This window comes from Fusarium pseudograminearum, chromosome 3 (genome assembly GCF_000303195.2).
Source record: "Fusarium pseudograminearum CS3096 chromosome 3, whole genome shotgun sequence".
Taxonomy (NCBI): Eukaryota; Fungi; Ascomycota; class Sordariomycetes; order Hypocreales; family Nectriaceae; genus Fusarium; species Fusarium pseudograminearum.
This window is the reverse complement of record NC_031953.1, coordinates 1,009,373-1,024,352: the sequence shown is the minus strand read 5'-3', so window position 1 is coordinate 1,024,352 and position 14,980 is coordinate 1,009,373. Positions and strand designations below refer to the sequence as shown.

At 48.6% G+C, this 14,980-nt stretch overlaps 6 protein-coding genes across 6 annotated transcripts, besides 1 other annotated feature; 4 read left to right on the top strand and 2 right to left on the bottom strand.

The window, feature by feature from the left end:
- Positions 1 to 616: 616 nt before the first annotated feature.
- Positions 617 to 636: a microsatellite.
- Positions 637 to 641: 5 nt separating this feature from the next.
- FPSE_04953 (uncharacterized protein) lies at positions 642 to 3,052 on the top strand (the record flags this gene model as incomplete). Its single annotated transcript, XM_009258071.1, has 3 exons — positions 642 to 1,223; positions 1,272 to 2,236; positions 2,281 to 3,052. The coding sequence occupies 3 exons, from the start codon at positions 642 to 644 to the stop codon at positions 3,050 to 3,052; spliced, it is 2,319 nt and encodes a 772-aa protein (XP_009256346.1).
- Positions 3,053 to 4,592: 1,540 nt separating this feature from the next.
- FPSE_04952 (uncharacterized protein) lies at positions 4,593 to 6,110 on the top strand (the record flags this gene model as incomplete). The annotated part of the gene is made up of 1 exon (XM_009258070.1): positions 4,593 to 6,110. The coding sequence occupies one exon, from the start codon at positions 4,593 to 4,595 to the stop codon at positions 6,108 to 6,110; it is 1,518 nt and encodes a 505-aa protein (XP_009256345.1).
- Positions 6,111 to 7,863: 1,753 nt separating this feature from the next.
- FPSE_04951 (uncharacterized protein) lies at positions 7,864 to 9,591 on the top strand (the record flags this gene model as incomplete). Its single annotated transcript, XM_009258069.1, has 1 exon — positions 7,864 to 9,591. One exon carries the CDS (start codon positions 7,864 to 7,866, stop codon positions 9,589 to 9,591), a length of 1,728 nt encoding a protein of 575 aa, XP_009256344.1.
- A 575-nt stretch (positions 9,592 to 10,166) lies between these two features.
- On the top strand, positions 10,167 to 10,735 carry FPSE_04950 (uncharacterized protein; the record flags this gene model as incomplete). Its single annotated transcript, XM_009258068.1, has 2 exons — positions 10,167 to 10,512; positions 10,563 to 10,735. 2 exons carry the CDS (start codon positions 10,167 to 10,169, stop codon positions 10,733 to 10,735), a joined length of 519 nt encoding a protein of 172 aa, XP_009256343.1.
- Positions 10,736 to 10,891: 156 nt separating this feature from the next.
- On the bottom strand, positions 10,892 to 11,688 carry FPSE_04949 (uncharacterized protein; the record flags this gene model as incomplete). The annotated part of the gene is made up of 2 exons (XM_009258067.1): positions 10,892 to 11,094; positions 11,145 to 11,688. 2 exons carry the CDS (start codon positions 11,686 to 11,688, stop codon positions 10,892 to 10,894), a joined length of 747 nt encoding a protein of 248 aa, XP_009256342.1.
- A 2,233-nt stretch (positions 11,689 to 13,921) lies between these two features.
- On the bottom strand, positions 13,922 to 14,551 carry FPSE_04948 (uncharacterized protein; the record flags this gene model as incomplete). The annotated part of the gene is made up of 3 exons (XM_009258066.1): positions 13,922 to 13,980; positions 14,018 to 14,175; positions 14,223 to 14,551. 3 exons carry the CDS (start codon positions 14,549 to 14,551, stop codon positions 13,922 to 13,924), a joined length of 546 nt encoding a protein of 181 aa, XP_009256341.1.
- Between the last annotated feature and the right edge of the window lie 429 nt (positions 14,552 to 14,980).

Here is a 14,980-nt window from a genome sequence, read left to right as displayed (position 1 = left end):
AGATATGGTGGAGATCTCACTCGTCATCATCAAGACCGTAACACCTACTTTGGCCATAGACTAAACGCTTCGCTAATTAAGAAATAAGCATCGATCTCGGAGATATTTGTACCGAGTGATCGCCTTTTGTACCTTACCGGGAATGTGTCTCGGCAAGTGGGCGGTTAGACCGTGACACTTTATACTAGAGGCAGATCTACCTTAGTTGGTACTAAGATACTCTGTTTATTCTTTTTCAGCTGATACAAGTTCATTCTGTATGTCTTGACTCTCTAGACTTGTAGAATTTACATGTGGCTTTACTATGAGCGAGATATGTTTACCCCTGGGTATCAACAGCATCTTAATATCGCATGATGCTTTTCTATATGCGCCGTCGATCCAAACGGTCGCTAATAAAGCCGCAACCCAACCCTTACTTAGCACATCATCCAATAGCACTACATGTTCGAAACACGAGCATCGTTTCACCTGCCGAAATAAACTTCTCGGTGTCGAAACAAAGTCCCTGGCCCCTGTTAATTCGACCAATCCGGCAGGTTAATTTGTGATCATCTCAAAAGCCTCCCTATAATAAAGCAAGCCAATTGAGTTAAGCACGTGCGTTGAAACAATCATATATATATATATATATATCGAATATGACCGCCAGCAAGAGTCGAGATGGCTCTCCACCGACGAAGCAGGGTACCTTTACTTGCTTGACAATCATGGTTGGCTCTGGATTGATTGGGTTGTTGGCCGTCGCCTTTCAGATATCATTTGCAAAGGCGGTGGAAGTCGACGTCAAAGTCGATGCTTACACCAACACAGTTGAATCGGACTGGACGACTGTTTACTACTCAAATAACAATCCTCTACTCATTGGAAACGATGGAGGGCCTGACAAGGGGGGTTTTCATGTCTACGACCTCACCTCCAAGTCTCCCCTACGAGAAGTGACGGCTCAAACACCAGGGCGCAGCAAGCTTGTTACTACAGTGTACGATGTAGATGACAAAGATGTTCTCGTTACCATTGCGCAGCCAGACTCTGTGCTTCGGGTGTACGAGATGCCCGAGTTCAAACAGATCAAAGATGCCGACTTTAAAGTACTGGGCGATTGGTCTGCTCTGTGCAGTTGGAAAAGCCCTACTGGGAATGACTACGTTTACTTGTTTGGAAAGGGCCAAGCAGTCCAGCTATTGTTGCGAGCAACCAAAAAGTCACTTGAGTTTGTCGAGGTACGCATGTCCTCCATCAAAGAGATTCTTGTTTGCTAACATAATCAGATCCAAACATTTCCCACCGACTTTGAGACGTCTGGTTGTGCTGCGTCACGCTCTGAGTCTCGCATGTACATTTCAACAGACGATGACAAAAACGTTTATTCATTCTCTCTCAAGGAATCTATAGGAGCGCCCAAGATCGCTAAAGTCGGCAAGGCAGAAGACGACGTGACCGGCCTGGCTGTCTACGCGCCCAAGAAGGGATCAGACTATTTTTTTGTTGCCCAAACAGACAAAATCGCCGTCTACGATCAATCTTTCAAGCTCAAAGGAACTTTGTCATTGAGCGGATTTGAGGACATCGAAGTCCAAGGTCTGAACATTTATCAAGGCTCAACGGACAAGTATCCTGCCGGTGCTCTTACCTACGCCCTTGAGTCAGAAGAAGTCAACGGCTTTGGTGTCTCATCACTCGAAACAACCTTGAAGAAGCTCAAAATTGAATCCAACACCAAGTATGACCCAAGAAAGCTTAAGAGTGAGCCTGAAAAGGAGCCAATTTGCAAAACATGTGGAGGCAATGGATACTGCGTCAAAGACAAGAAGCAAAAGTGCGAATGCTTCTCTGGCTTTACTGGAAAGACTTGCAGCAGCTTCACTTGCGTCGACAACTGCTCTGGCCATGGAAAATGCGTTGGTGCAAACAAGTGTAAATGCGACAAGGGATGGGGTGGTCTGCACTGCTCATTCGTCCTCGTTGAGCCGACATACGAGACAGAGTCGAGACCCGGTGATGGTGATGATCCTGCCATTTGGATATCTCCCGAGGGTCCAGAGAAGTCTCGTATCGTTACAACCATGAAGTCTGGAAAAGAAGCTGGTCTCGGTGTGTTTGATCTGAAGGGCAATCTTGTTCAGACTTTTTCTGCGGGCGAACCCAACAACGTGGACATGATATATGGCTTCAAGGCAGGCGATCGCAAGGTTGATCTTGCTTTTGCTGCGTGTCGAGCTGAGGACACTCTATGGTAAGTTGTACCGCCCTATGTTTTGCAGTCAGCTAACGGTCAAGTCTCTTTGAGATGCTTCCCAACGGAACACTGACCGATATCCCCGGCGGTTCTCACCCTGTTGTCGAAGATTACAAAGTTTATGGCTCGTGTACATACCGTTCACCCAAGACAGGAAAGCAGTATCTCTTTGTCAACGAGAAATCAGCACGATATCTCCAGTACGAACTCACGTCCACATCTAAAGGAGAACTCCAGACGAAGCTTGTGCGAGAGTTCCAAGGTGGCAGTGGTGGGCAAGTGGAAGGTTGTGTCACCGACGAAGAGAATGGTTGGATCTTTCTCGGTGAGGAGCCTTCTGCTTTGTGGCGATATGGTGCTGAGCCAGACTCCAAGGACGAGGGAGTTGTTATCGGCAAAGTAGGCGACGGAAAGCTCTACGGAGACGTCGAGGGCGTGACGCTGGTCTACGGATCAAAGGCCGATGAGGGATACATCCTGATGTCCTGCCAGGGCGTTAGCGCATACAACGTTTACCGTCGAGCCGAGCCTCACCAATATGTAACGACATTTACTCTTGTCGAATCATCCGATGGGAAGATTGACCCTGTATCCAACACAGATGGTATAACAGCTGTGGGAACAGCACTAAGCAAGGATTTCCCTCATGGGTTGGTCGTTGTACACGACGATGCCAATCAGCTGCCGAACGGGAAGACCAGCGCAGAGGCAAGCTTCAAGATGGTTAGCCTCGAGAAGATCCTCGGGACCAAGGTTCTGGGGAAGAAGGGTCTGCTGGACCAAGTTGACAAGAACTGGGATCCCAGAAAGTAGGATGTGGAGGAGGGAAACCAGTTAGCCCTGTCAGGTTGGTGTTCGCCCGTACAAAGCCAGGCCCAACCACATATCATGCACCCCTGAAGCTATTCAGACCCAAAAGGAGACTACCGAGAATTCTCAGCAACAAAGAAACACGAATCTTGTTCGATATCTAGCACTCACCTGTAAGCAAGGACTCTGATCGTTTCCAAAGAGGATGGCTTACGTGCTCGAGTAGTGGCGTTGGGCCAGCCTCGACTCTTGGTTTGATCGGTTGGTACTCTTTGCCATGTTTTGGAGACGATCATGGGAAATGTTGCTTGAGTTTCGCTGCGTTTGGGAGATGGTTGGGTAGGGTGGCTGGCGTTGCAGTGTTTGGCACTGACAGATGAGAGGGGCCCAAATGCAAGGAACTCCAGTGCCAGTACGAGATATCAGAACAGACAGATCAATTCACTGGGTTGATGTATTCTAATTTATCTTTTATTCCTTCCTGTAGATATTCTGAAGTCACACCGTTTGGTGCTGAATGTGTATCCTACTCATCTACACTCTGATATCACCACATAAACCCATTTCAACACTGCCAGCCAGGGCAAATTCATTCCGTTACTTTTCCAAAAGTCTTCTTTCGCACTTTTCCAATGTTGGAACTCTTTCAATTACCTTCGTTTCATGTTCCCACTTCAACGTTTGTGGGCTCTAACCGCCGCCATCTCATTAACCCCTTTTGGGTGTCAATAGAGCCTCAAAAGGCACTGACAGATGTGAATAAGCCAATCAAGCAAAACCGCCCATGAACCAACACTACAAATCGTGAAAGATCGTTCTTAGCTTATTCTAATTCGTGGGCTCGCGTCTGACAAGTTAAAGGCGAAACCAATTGGCAAACTTTATGGCTGATCCGATGTACTCATAGTCTCGAGAGTTCGTACCTTAAGCCTCGACGTCAAATCCGTGTGGAGATACCAGACTATGAGTAGTTTAGATTATGTTTGATGCAGTAAATTATGTACGTCAATAACGCCTCGAGACATGTTGTTCTCGTTCCCCCTACCCAAGCTTTCATACCGTCTCAGGCACCTCGTGACTAGCATGCCCTCTAGTTTTTTTACTACGTTCTTTGAAGAAATCTCTATTCAGGTCTCTATTGAGGTAGCAAGTGTGGCACTAGTTGCCTGTTCAAACCGAGAAGCGAGGGTGGGCTTTATTGACCCCGCGGCCTGAATAGACCCTCAATAGAGACGAACGGGCATCACCAAGGCCCAAGAGTTGAAGCCATCGGGCGAATACGCTCTTCGTTCTTCTTAACATGGCCAACTTCTTTCTCACCAGAATAGAACACGAATTTATAAAAAGATCCTCGAGTCCTGCATAAATACTTTCTCTTTTCTTCCTCTCCAGACTCGTTCTCCAAACAAAAGGACAACGACAATCTCAATAACCCCTTTTACACTCACACAATTCCGAACACTCTTTTACGAGTCATCACTCACTACAACTTTTTACACTTCACTACGATCGTTCCTAAGATACGACAAGTACTGCGCCCAACATGAAGTACTCCATTTTGACGCTGGCCGCCGTGGCCAGCACCACCCTTGCGGTGGCCGTCCCTGCTCCTCAACCTGATCCTGTCGCCGAGCCCATGCCCTGGTGCACCTGGAAAGGCCAGCCTTGCTGGAAGGAAAAGATGGCCAGACGCGAAGCTCAGCCTGAACCCGAGGCCGTTGCTGCCCCTGAGCCCGACCCCGTTGCTGAGCCTATGCCTTGGTGTACCTGGAAGGGACAGCCCTGCTGGAAGGAGAAGATGGCTAGACGTGCAGCCCAACCCGAGCCCGAAGCTGTCGCTGCTCCTGAACCCGATCCCGTCGCCGAGCCTATGCCCTGGTGCACTTGGAAGGGTCAGCCTTGCTGGAAGGAGAAGATGAAGATGGCTAAGCGCGAGGCTCAACCTGAGCCCGAAGCCGTTGCTGCTCCTGAGCCTGACCCAGTTGCCGAACCCATGCCTTGGTGCACCTGGAAGGGCCAGCCATGCTGGAAGGAGAAGATGGCCAAGCGTGCCGCCGAGGCCGAGGCCGAACCTGAGCCCATCCCTGCCCCTCAACCCGATCCCGTCGCTGAGGCCGAACCTTGGTGCACCTGGAAGGGACAGCCTTGCTGGAAGGCCAAGATGGCTAAGCGTGCCGCCGAGGCCGAAGCTGAAGCCGAACCCATCCCCGATCCCGTCGCCGCCCCTCAACCCGACCCCGTTGCTGAGCCCATGCCTTGGTGCACCTGGAAGGGACAGCCTTGCTGGAAGGAGAAGATGGCTAAGCGCGAGGCTAAGCCTGAGCCCTGGTGCTGGTGGAAGGGCCAGCCATGCTGGAAGGCCAAGCGTGATGCCGCTCCCGAGCCTTGGTGCTGGTGGAAGGGTCAGCCATGCTGGAAGGCTAAGCGCAACGCTGCTCCTGAGCCCATGCCCGAGCCCGCCAACGAGCCCAGATGGTGCTGGTGGAAGGGCCAACCTTGCTGGAAGTCCAAGTCTAAGCGCGATGCCTCTCCCGAGCCCTGGTGCTGGTGGAAGGGACAGCCATGCTGGAAGGCCAAGCGTGATGCTGGTGAGGCTCTCACTGTCGCTCTCCATGCTACCCGCGGTGTCGAGACCCGATCCGTCGCCGAGACTGAACACCTCCCCCGTGACGCCGCCCACCAGGCCAAGCGCTCCATCGTCGAACTCGCCAACGTCATTGCTCTCTCTGCCCGCGGCAGCCCCGAGGAATACTTCAAGCACCTGTACCTCGAGGAGTTCTTCCCTGAGATCCCCCACAACGCTACCGCCAAGCGCGACGTCAAGACTCTCCAGGAGGACAAGCGCTGGTGCTGGTGGAAGGGACAACCTTGCTGGAAGGCCAAGCGCGCTGCCGAGGCTGTTCTCCACGCTGTCGATGGTTCTGATGGTGCTGGTGCCCCCGGTGGCCCTGAGGAGCACTTTGACACTTCCCACTTCAACCCCCAGAACTTTGAGGCCAAGCGTGACCTCATGGCTATCAAGGCCGCTGCTCGCAGCGTTGTCGAGTCCCTTGAGGGTTAAGTAAGTTTGGTTGTCGACGCAGAGACGGCGACCATTCTAACAAGTCGCCAGGTGTCGATGATTCGATTCTCCGATACGACCGTTTTCGTTCTTGACGAACGCTGTCGGTGACATTTTTTTTCTTCATTCTTTTGTCTATGAATTAGCAAAAAGGGTTCGAAAGAAACAACGAGACAATAAACAGGTGGACTGGCCATGTGGGAGTATATCCCGACATCTTTTTTTCTTTTCTCTTCAGCGGCTTGAATATGCTGCACATATTTTGAATAACGGCAGGGGACGATGGAGTCTGCTGCTCTTTTTTTTTTTTTTTTTGGATGCGAATCTGCCTTGAGAGCATGAGTCGCCGAACATGGCTAGAATGGCTTGAATAGTTTGAATTCAACTAATTGTCTCGAATATTTTCTGATGCAATGTGACGTGGTTGATTGATTGTGAACAATGCTTGAATGCAATGACCTGTTTGCTGCTTTTGCTTTGCGTTGAACAAGCCAACCTAACAGGTTTGATGGATGTTATCCAACAGGTGAAGAGTCTGACTTGACATGACCAGTCTTGACGTCTAAAATTTGACAGCACAGAGACGGTCATTGAAGTCTTGTCAAGTCAACGTTGATGCCAAGCAGCATATCATGGTACATCTCCAGGTAGGTATCCAGGACATATTCCTTGACGAGGCACGATGCTCGAATCAACTACGCTGGCAAAGCCAAACAATCACAGCCTTGGCCTCTTCATCGGCCAAAGCCTGCATTCACAAGTAATAGATATTTAAAATAAAGCATGTACGCTCAATCATTGCGCTCCTCCCCATAGCCGAGGGAAGCACCGCACCCAAGATTGTTCGCTTTTCTCTCCATTCTGTGTTCCTCTGAATCGGTGGTCTTGGGCGCAGGTCTTGCGACGCACCTCGCATCAATTATCGTGAGAGTAACATGAACGTTGTTTTTTGCGTTGTTCAATATTTTGAATGAAGAGGAAAGGAAAAAAGAACCAAAGTATTTTTTTGACAAAATTTCCTTTTGTACGCGTCTGAGATGGTGGGGCAGTTAAAGTTTATGCCTTGTGCGCTAGGCCGCCATTTGGGGCTGAGAGCCAGCACCTACAGAGGCAGTACAGGGTATGGATTGTAGTGGGTTTTCGCATTTATTCTTAACAAGCATTTCTTTGACAAGACTTGAAGCTTTGCAATAACATTACCGTCACTGGGATATAATTACTTGCTTTGGCGGATAAATAACAAAGTCTGGATATGCCGCCTACCCAGATACGTCTCAGGAAGGGCCTTATACTCGTGGAGGTACTTATTGCAGCCTGCAAAGCATAATGTGCAAACCAATACGAATCAACCAACCAAAAACCCAAGAGCTTGGACTCGTTATTAAATGAGTCTGGATCCACCAACGAGCTGTCTCAAAGCTGCGCCAATTCGGCTTGAATTGCCGTCGAAACGCGATATCCATGTCTCATCAAGCTTCAAGGGAGCTTGGCCTGACTTTGTGGAGAATCAGTGAGCAAAGCCAAGACATTTGCCGTGGTGGCAGTGCATCACTTTGTGTGTATCGATTCTTGATTTGAGCCATATATAAAACAGTCTCTCTATATGCGAATAATAACCTGTTCTTGTCTTCCATTTTGTCTTGGTATTCTCCATGTACATAGTCATCCAAGCTGAGCTGAGCTGACCTTTCCCCGCGACTGCCCCTCACATCATCTATCTCACTTGTCTTTCACATCAACATATCAAAACAAAATGGCCGCGGATCTCGCCAACCGCATCGGCGAGCTGAATCCCTTCTCCTCCAAAAACAAACATCTAAATGATGAAGATTATGGCGAAGAAATCGACAACAACACAGTCGCTGGCGGTGGTCACACTGGTCGTCACATCGTGACCGACCTCAGAGTCAGCAGCGCCTTGAGAGAATTCATCGCCAACGAAAAGATCCTCTCCAAGAAGGAAGCTGGCGTTAAATCTGATGATGTATCGCGCGCTCTGCTGGAGCTTGTTAGCAAGCCGCACATTCGCGTGCCGCCAGAGCTCACGGATAGATCGCACCCTCTGCCAGAGTACTACATCAGCTCGAGCCATAATACTTATCTCATGGCCCATCAGCTCTATGGATCTTCGTGTGCGACCGCTTATGAAACTGCGATCAAGACTGGAGCGCGGTGTGTGGAGATTGACGCTTGGGATAACGGCGACAATAAAGATGAACCCAAGGTGACCCATGGCTATACTCTGGTGTCCAACATTTCCTTCCGGGCGGTGTGTGAAACCATCAGAGATTCAGCCGACCAGGAAGAACTCGATTCGAGAAAGCTCGGCTTCCGACCTTCGCCTATACTGTTGTCGCTAGAGAACCACTGCGACGCCTATGGTCAGATGCGCCTCGTCAACATTATGCAAGAGGTGTTTGGTCACCGTCTTCTAAGCAAGGCTGTGCGAGATATTGGTCATAATGAACAGGCTGGGTCAGGGGACCATGTTCGCTTGGAGGATCTAGGTGCCAAAATCGCTGTCATCGTTGAGTACCATTTCCCAGGCGAGCCTTCAGACAGCGACTCCCACTCAGACGACGCATCAGACGAAGAGGAGGAAAAGGCTGCGCGAAAGGAGTACAAGGATAAGAAGAATGAGGAAGTGTGCTCAGTCATCATATCTGAGCTTGCCGAGCTGGGTGTCTATGCGCAATCCGTCAAACCACTCGACAACTCATGGTACGAAGAGGGCACTCTCACCAATGGGCCTCATCACCATCTCATCAACGTCTCTGAGTCAGGCTTAGCGAAGCATCTCCCCGAACACACAGCAGCGATCTCCAGACACAACGCCCAACACCTCATGCGTGTCTTCCCCAAGGGTACCCGTATCTCGTCCACCAATCTGAAGCCCGTTCCTTATTGGGGAATCGGCGCTCAGATTTGTGCACTCAACCTGCAGAGATTCGGAGCTAGCAACCAGCTCAACGAAGCTCTCTTTAGCGGCACAGACGGCTACGTCCTCAAGCCCGCTGCTCTCCGTGCCGGTGGAAACGGGAAACTCAGCACAGGTCGAAGCAAGCGTCTCCGTCTGCACGTCGCAGGCGCAACAGATGTTCCTCTGGATGCAGACTCTACCAAGCCGTACCTTACATGCACACTACACCACCCAGACGACCTCAAAAATGAACCGCCAAAGCGCAAGACAGAACCATACAAGCAGCACAAGCTCGAGTTCCTACACCGCGGACCAAACCCGCCACCTACGGATCCGCTCTGGGACGAGACTCTGACTTGGGAGTATGAAGACAACGAGCTGGTGTTCTTGCGAATGCTCATCAAGAGCGATGATAGTTGGGCGGTGAACCCCATTTATGCGGTGGCTGCGGTACGATTGCTCTATGTTGTGCCAGGCTGGAGTTTTATTCGCATGTTGGATCCCAAGGGTCATGAGACGCAGTGTTCGATCTTGGTCAATTTTGAGATTATCGATGCTTAGATGATGGGTTATTATGAGTATACGAATTGCATATATGGTATGATCCTTTTTGCGTTTAATAGATGTTGAACTTGTTGATGTTCAGTCTATGTGAAGCATAGCATGCACGTTGGTCGCTGTGTTCCTGTGATATTTTTGCAATCGTACTTATATGGGATAGGGATAGGGATAGGGATTGGATACATTATTTCACCCTACAAAGTCTACCTATTTTAAAACTGCATATTCCACCGACACCGAATGATCTTACCCTTGTGATGGCTTATCAACCCTCGGCCAGGGTCAGAGTAAGCCTCTCATGGCTGTGCCGCGTCGATCCGGGGGCTTCGGAGATATTTTTGTTTCTGTAAGCATGTGCATTCAAAATAACAGGGGTTCAAATGTATTTTGAAACGTTGTTTCTCACTAATTCTTAGCCAACATCATCACGGTACCTGAGCTTAAGTTCCGAATGGCTTCGGATCTTACATCAACGAACTCAAGTATAAAAACAAAGACAATCCCATGAAAAAAAATGCAACATACTTAATCTTGTATAAAAATACATCTCACAAAACAGAGTACTGCTATCCAAAATGGCCATCGTGACAGCACTCCTCGCTCCAATCCATCTCTTCTCCTTCTCCGCCCTTCTCGGCTCCCAACTCTACCAAACCTTTATCGTCACAAAAGTCACCTTTCAACGTCTCCCACGAGCACCTTTCATCAATCTACAGAAATATATTTTCCCTATTTACTTCCAAAGCCAAGCACTGCTACTCTTTCTCTCCGCTGCGACACTGCCACCGTACGGTCCTTTGTCACTGATTCAACACAAAAGTGACTGGATACCATTTTTAGTATCGACTATTGTGTCGGGGTTGAATCTTGTTGTTTTTGGGCCGAGGACGAGAAAGTTGATGCTGCATCGTGTTGAACAAGGTGAGTTGGTGTTTCGGTGTGATGTTACCTAGATAACTGACGTGAGACAGGAATTGCGAATGCAAAGACGGCAAGCCCGGAGGATTCAAGTCCTGTGATGCAGATTCTGAAGAAGAGGTTTGGGACGGCACATGCTATGTCCATCCATCTAAACTTGATTAGCCTTGGGGCTCATCTTTGGTATACTTGGAGGTTAGCATCTCGCCTTGACACTTCGTTGTAGGTAGTCGACTTTAGAGCAGTGTCGATCTGACGCTTTCAAATGGAATAGGTAATATATACATCGATATGCATTACACCTCTCTACTTTCTGACTATCTATCTCGCCGCTACCTGGGTCCGAGTAGAAGAACCCAGCCAAAACACCATGGGTTCAGTATCAAGGTAGATAAACAACCATCTCCAGTCCTCCCGCATAAGCAGTAGTTGTTGTCTTGAACCCGTTCTTAGGATTATGGATATAATCCAAAAACTCTTTGTACAGCGGCCTAGCCATCTTTGTGTTATCAGCCAGCACAATGGCGCCTCTCCCCAGCCGAGGTTTGATAGCCTCAAGCGCTGGAAGCGCAAGTGGTGTCCAGACTATTCTCAGTTAGCATTATATAATATTTCTCGAATAAACTGCAACTTACTGTCGATGAGCAACATGTCAATCTCATCAGGCATACCCTCCTCCACCAGAAGCGTCTCTCTCAAATCTCCTTCTCTCAGTTCAATCCATGGCTCAACTTCCTCGCCAGCCTCACTCCAATGCTTTCTCGCTCTGGCAGCTTTACTGCTCTCCTTCTCCGTCGCGACAACCTTTCCCGTGGCATTACCACCCTTGGCTCTCTCCTCAGTGACATTCTGTCCCACGGCAAGGGCAAGATACATAGTCGAAACACCAAAACTCGTTCCAGCCTCGACGATGTTTTTGGCATTGATGCTTCGTGCGAGGAGGTACATGAACTGGCATTTATCCTGCTCCAGAGCCACAAACTTGTCGCGCATGTGGTTGTCGCCGGAAGCAGGCCATGCTTTGCCGGTGATGTAGAAGCCGTACAGAAATTTAAAATAGAACCATAGCTGAGAGTAGGATTTCTCTTGAGCTTCTGATGCGGCGTGGAGGCGATCGAGGAGGTGGTGGAGACGAGGGCTTGCCTCGATGGCTTGGAGAGCTGTTGCGGATGGAGCCATTGTGGTGGTAGTTGATGATGAAGGATCAATAGGAGAATTTTGATACTCTTTATATACTTGTGATATGAGTCAATATCATCTTGGATCTTTATGGATACGATAATTGAGATAGATACGAAATTGGATCTTGGATCTGATATCACCGAGGCCGATCTATCATGACCGAGAATGCCGGGTTGGCAGCCATCTGCGGCAATTGCTTGCAGACACCGAGTATGTCCTGGCCTATGAGATGTTATACATATCAAATTTAGACCATGGGAGGCAAAGATTGACATATCATTTCTCAGTTGTCAAGTCTCTTGTGTCAGCTACAGCGTGGCTGATAAGTGAGTGTGCATGCACGCCGAGACTCTGATGGCGAATATTAAATCACAATGAAAAAGGGATGCAGCTAGCTACCTTTGCAACGAACATATGAGTAGCGGTACTTCCCTCTGTTCCCAAACACTTACAGAGACATATTTAGAGGCCAACTCTTAAGACCGAGAATGAAGTCCGGACTTCGGTCCCGGCCCCGGCATTTAGCTTCCACCATGCATGCACCTCTTCCGATATCTTGTCCGATTTTTTACATTTTGACTCACGATTATTTCGGTTATAGAAAATATAAATTGCTGATGGTATAATTGACCTTCTACTATATAAGTAGTGAAGTAAACCGATATCTTCTGATTGCACAACACATCTGCAAAAGTCATACTCGGACAACAAGACGGGTAGGGCTAGCCAATACTAATGCAGCGGCCCGACTCCATCACCCGGATCCATCTCGATGCATTGCATTTGTGAAGATGACCGAATTGCCTGTTCAAGCGGTCAGCTAAACACCATCAGCATGTCCATCAGCATTCCATCAGTCACGTCACGAGTCAAGAACAAAAAGTAAAATGAAACATTAGAACAATGCTTCGAGAAACATAAACTGCACTAACTAGCCGTCACTCCACTTATAAACGCCTTCGGAAATAGTCATCCTGCATCCCCCAAGCTAAGGCATTGTGTCTCCCCGGAAGCCATTCCACGATAGTCAAGCCTCTCGCTTCGCTCAGCCAATATAAATTCTTCCACATTTTTTGGAGGTAAGCGAGGAGAAAAGCCGGTGCGACCGACCATGTGGCCGGCAGAGGCACTACGCTTTTCTGGTCAGAAGCCACAAGATACTAAAACCAACAAACATCGGCCAACTTGTTTGATGAAGATAATCAACCATGAAACCTTGTTCTCCACTTGCAATGGAATTAACGCGGAGTGATTCTGAGCCCAGCTGAATGGACGGAAAAAAAGAAAAATTCTAGACGAAGGAGGGGAACAAAGAATCGACTCGTGCGTCTACACAGTAACGGGTGGATAGGCGAGTCAGTTTTTCGGGCCGGGCCCAGAAGGAAGACGGGCATAATTAAGGAAGGGGATCCATACCTTTGATGATGGCACTAATGTATGCATCAAGGGGCATCACTGCATCAGTCACAAGTCTACCCGATCTATCTTGCAGAATATCACAAACGGGGGTTAGTTTGTCAGTCACTCATTCTCTCAAGCATGAACCAAGTGGCATACCTAGCATAGCATATTCACTGCACGTATGTGGAGATTAGACATCATCAAACTGTCAAAGAATTCTGATCTATTAACGACAAGCTAAAGTCAAAGCCAACAAGAATAAACATCTCACGCCATTCATTATGGTATCATCATTTTGCGGAACCAGATAACACTTCACTCAACGCAATTATACTCTTTTTACGAACCTCACTCCATCCGTTCCCATCCATCCATCTCAAATCCTGTCCTAGTCCCGTCCCTAGCCTCTAGCCTCTGTGTTCAAAGGCTACAGTAATCCGTGTAGTAATACCGCGGTAGAATACAAAAAGAAAAACACCAGACATTGAACCAAGTATGCTAGAATCTCATCTCAAAAACGCCAAAACCGTGCGTACTGGGCTCAACAACCCTAAAACTGGACAAAGCGCAATGCAGGTGATACAGCATAGCATCATGCAAAACCTCAAAACCAAAGCTCCAGTGTGCTCCCACCATGCGATGATCCATCGTGAGGGATCTGCTCCCGGTTTCATAATGCGTTATTGTACAGTGTTGTGAAATGCAAATGTTTTTACTCAGCCCTAAAAGGCGAGTTCCAAGTAACTGAACTGCGCTGTCAAAGCGCGGGTATCATGCCCACACAAGGGCCCCAAAAAGTCGCGGATCCCAAATATAATATCGAATGCTTCTAAAGGGTACATCTAGACGAGTCTAGATGTTCGAATGGTTCAACGATTGTTGTTGAATCTGTCCAGGGTAAAGTTCCGAAAAACTTATTTCTTACGTTGGCTGCTTGTGGCTGTAATTTTGCTGGTGCTCATCAAGTCGCCAATGTACTTTTGCAAGAACTTGTTGTTGTTATCAAGCTTGTCGTGCTCCTCGCGAACGGCTTCAATGCGGTTGAAGATGGTAAGGAGAGAATCCTGCAGGGCCTTTGCGTGTCTGTAAATGTTAGCAGCTGTGCCGTCTTGACCGGGGAGAGTATTCACCTTCTCATTTCTTCCCGAGCAGCCTTTCCAATTCTGTCAAGATCCTCGCTCGTTCTCCTGGGGCTCATCGCCCTGACGTCATCCGGGCCAAAGTCGGGCTCGTGAGGACCGACTGCTGAGCTATCGCGAGGAACAACTAGTGGGCCACTGCTTTTTCTCTGAGGAAGGCCAGGTCGAACGGGTACGGGCTGATGGATAATGGGCTCCTCATTCTCGTGGTCGGGGTCATGGTGATGGTGATCGGAAGGGCTTGATGATGTAGAAGAGTCCGATCGGGCAATATGATGAGCGTGCTCCGAAGGAACATTGGGAAGTTCGTTGACTGCCATGATAATGTAGTATGTGTGTGGCTTGATTGTTGCTCGATACTAGTCACTTATATAGTCACTTGTCGCGTAGGATATTACTTGAACACAGGAATGTATCGAGCGACAGTGATCAAGAGTGGCCGTTGGACTTGGTAGATAGACTTGTCGGTCAAAGTGTCGCAAGTAGTCGCGTAAACTTGTTCGGATAATGGGGAAGGGGATAGTCGAGACCAAATAGTTCCACGTGGTTTCAAGGTCTCAAAGTTGAATTATGCAAGTTTGCAAGAGTCACGATGTAGATCCACTAGGGGTGTGATGAGGCTGGCGATTTGTTCTAGATGGCGTCCAGAAGGCGGAGTCGACACGCGGAGAGACCGATTAGACTAGCCACAAATGACTTTGAAACGGATCGTGATGGAGTCGTAGCTCGAGGGAGGAATATCCAACTCG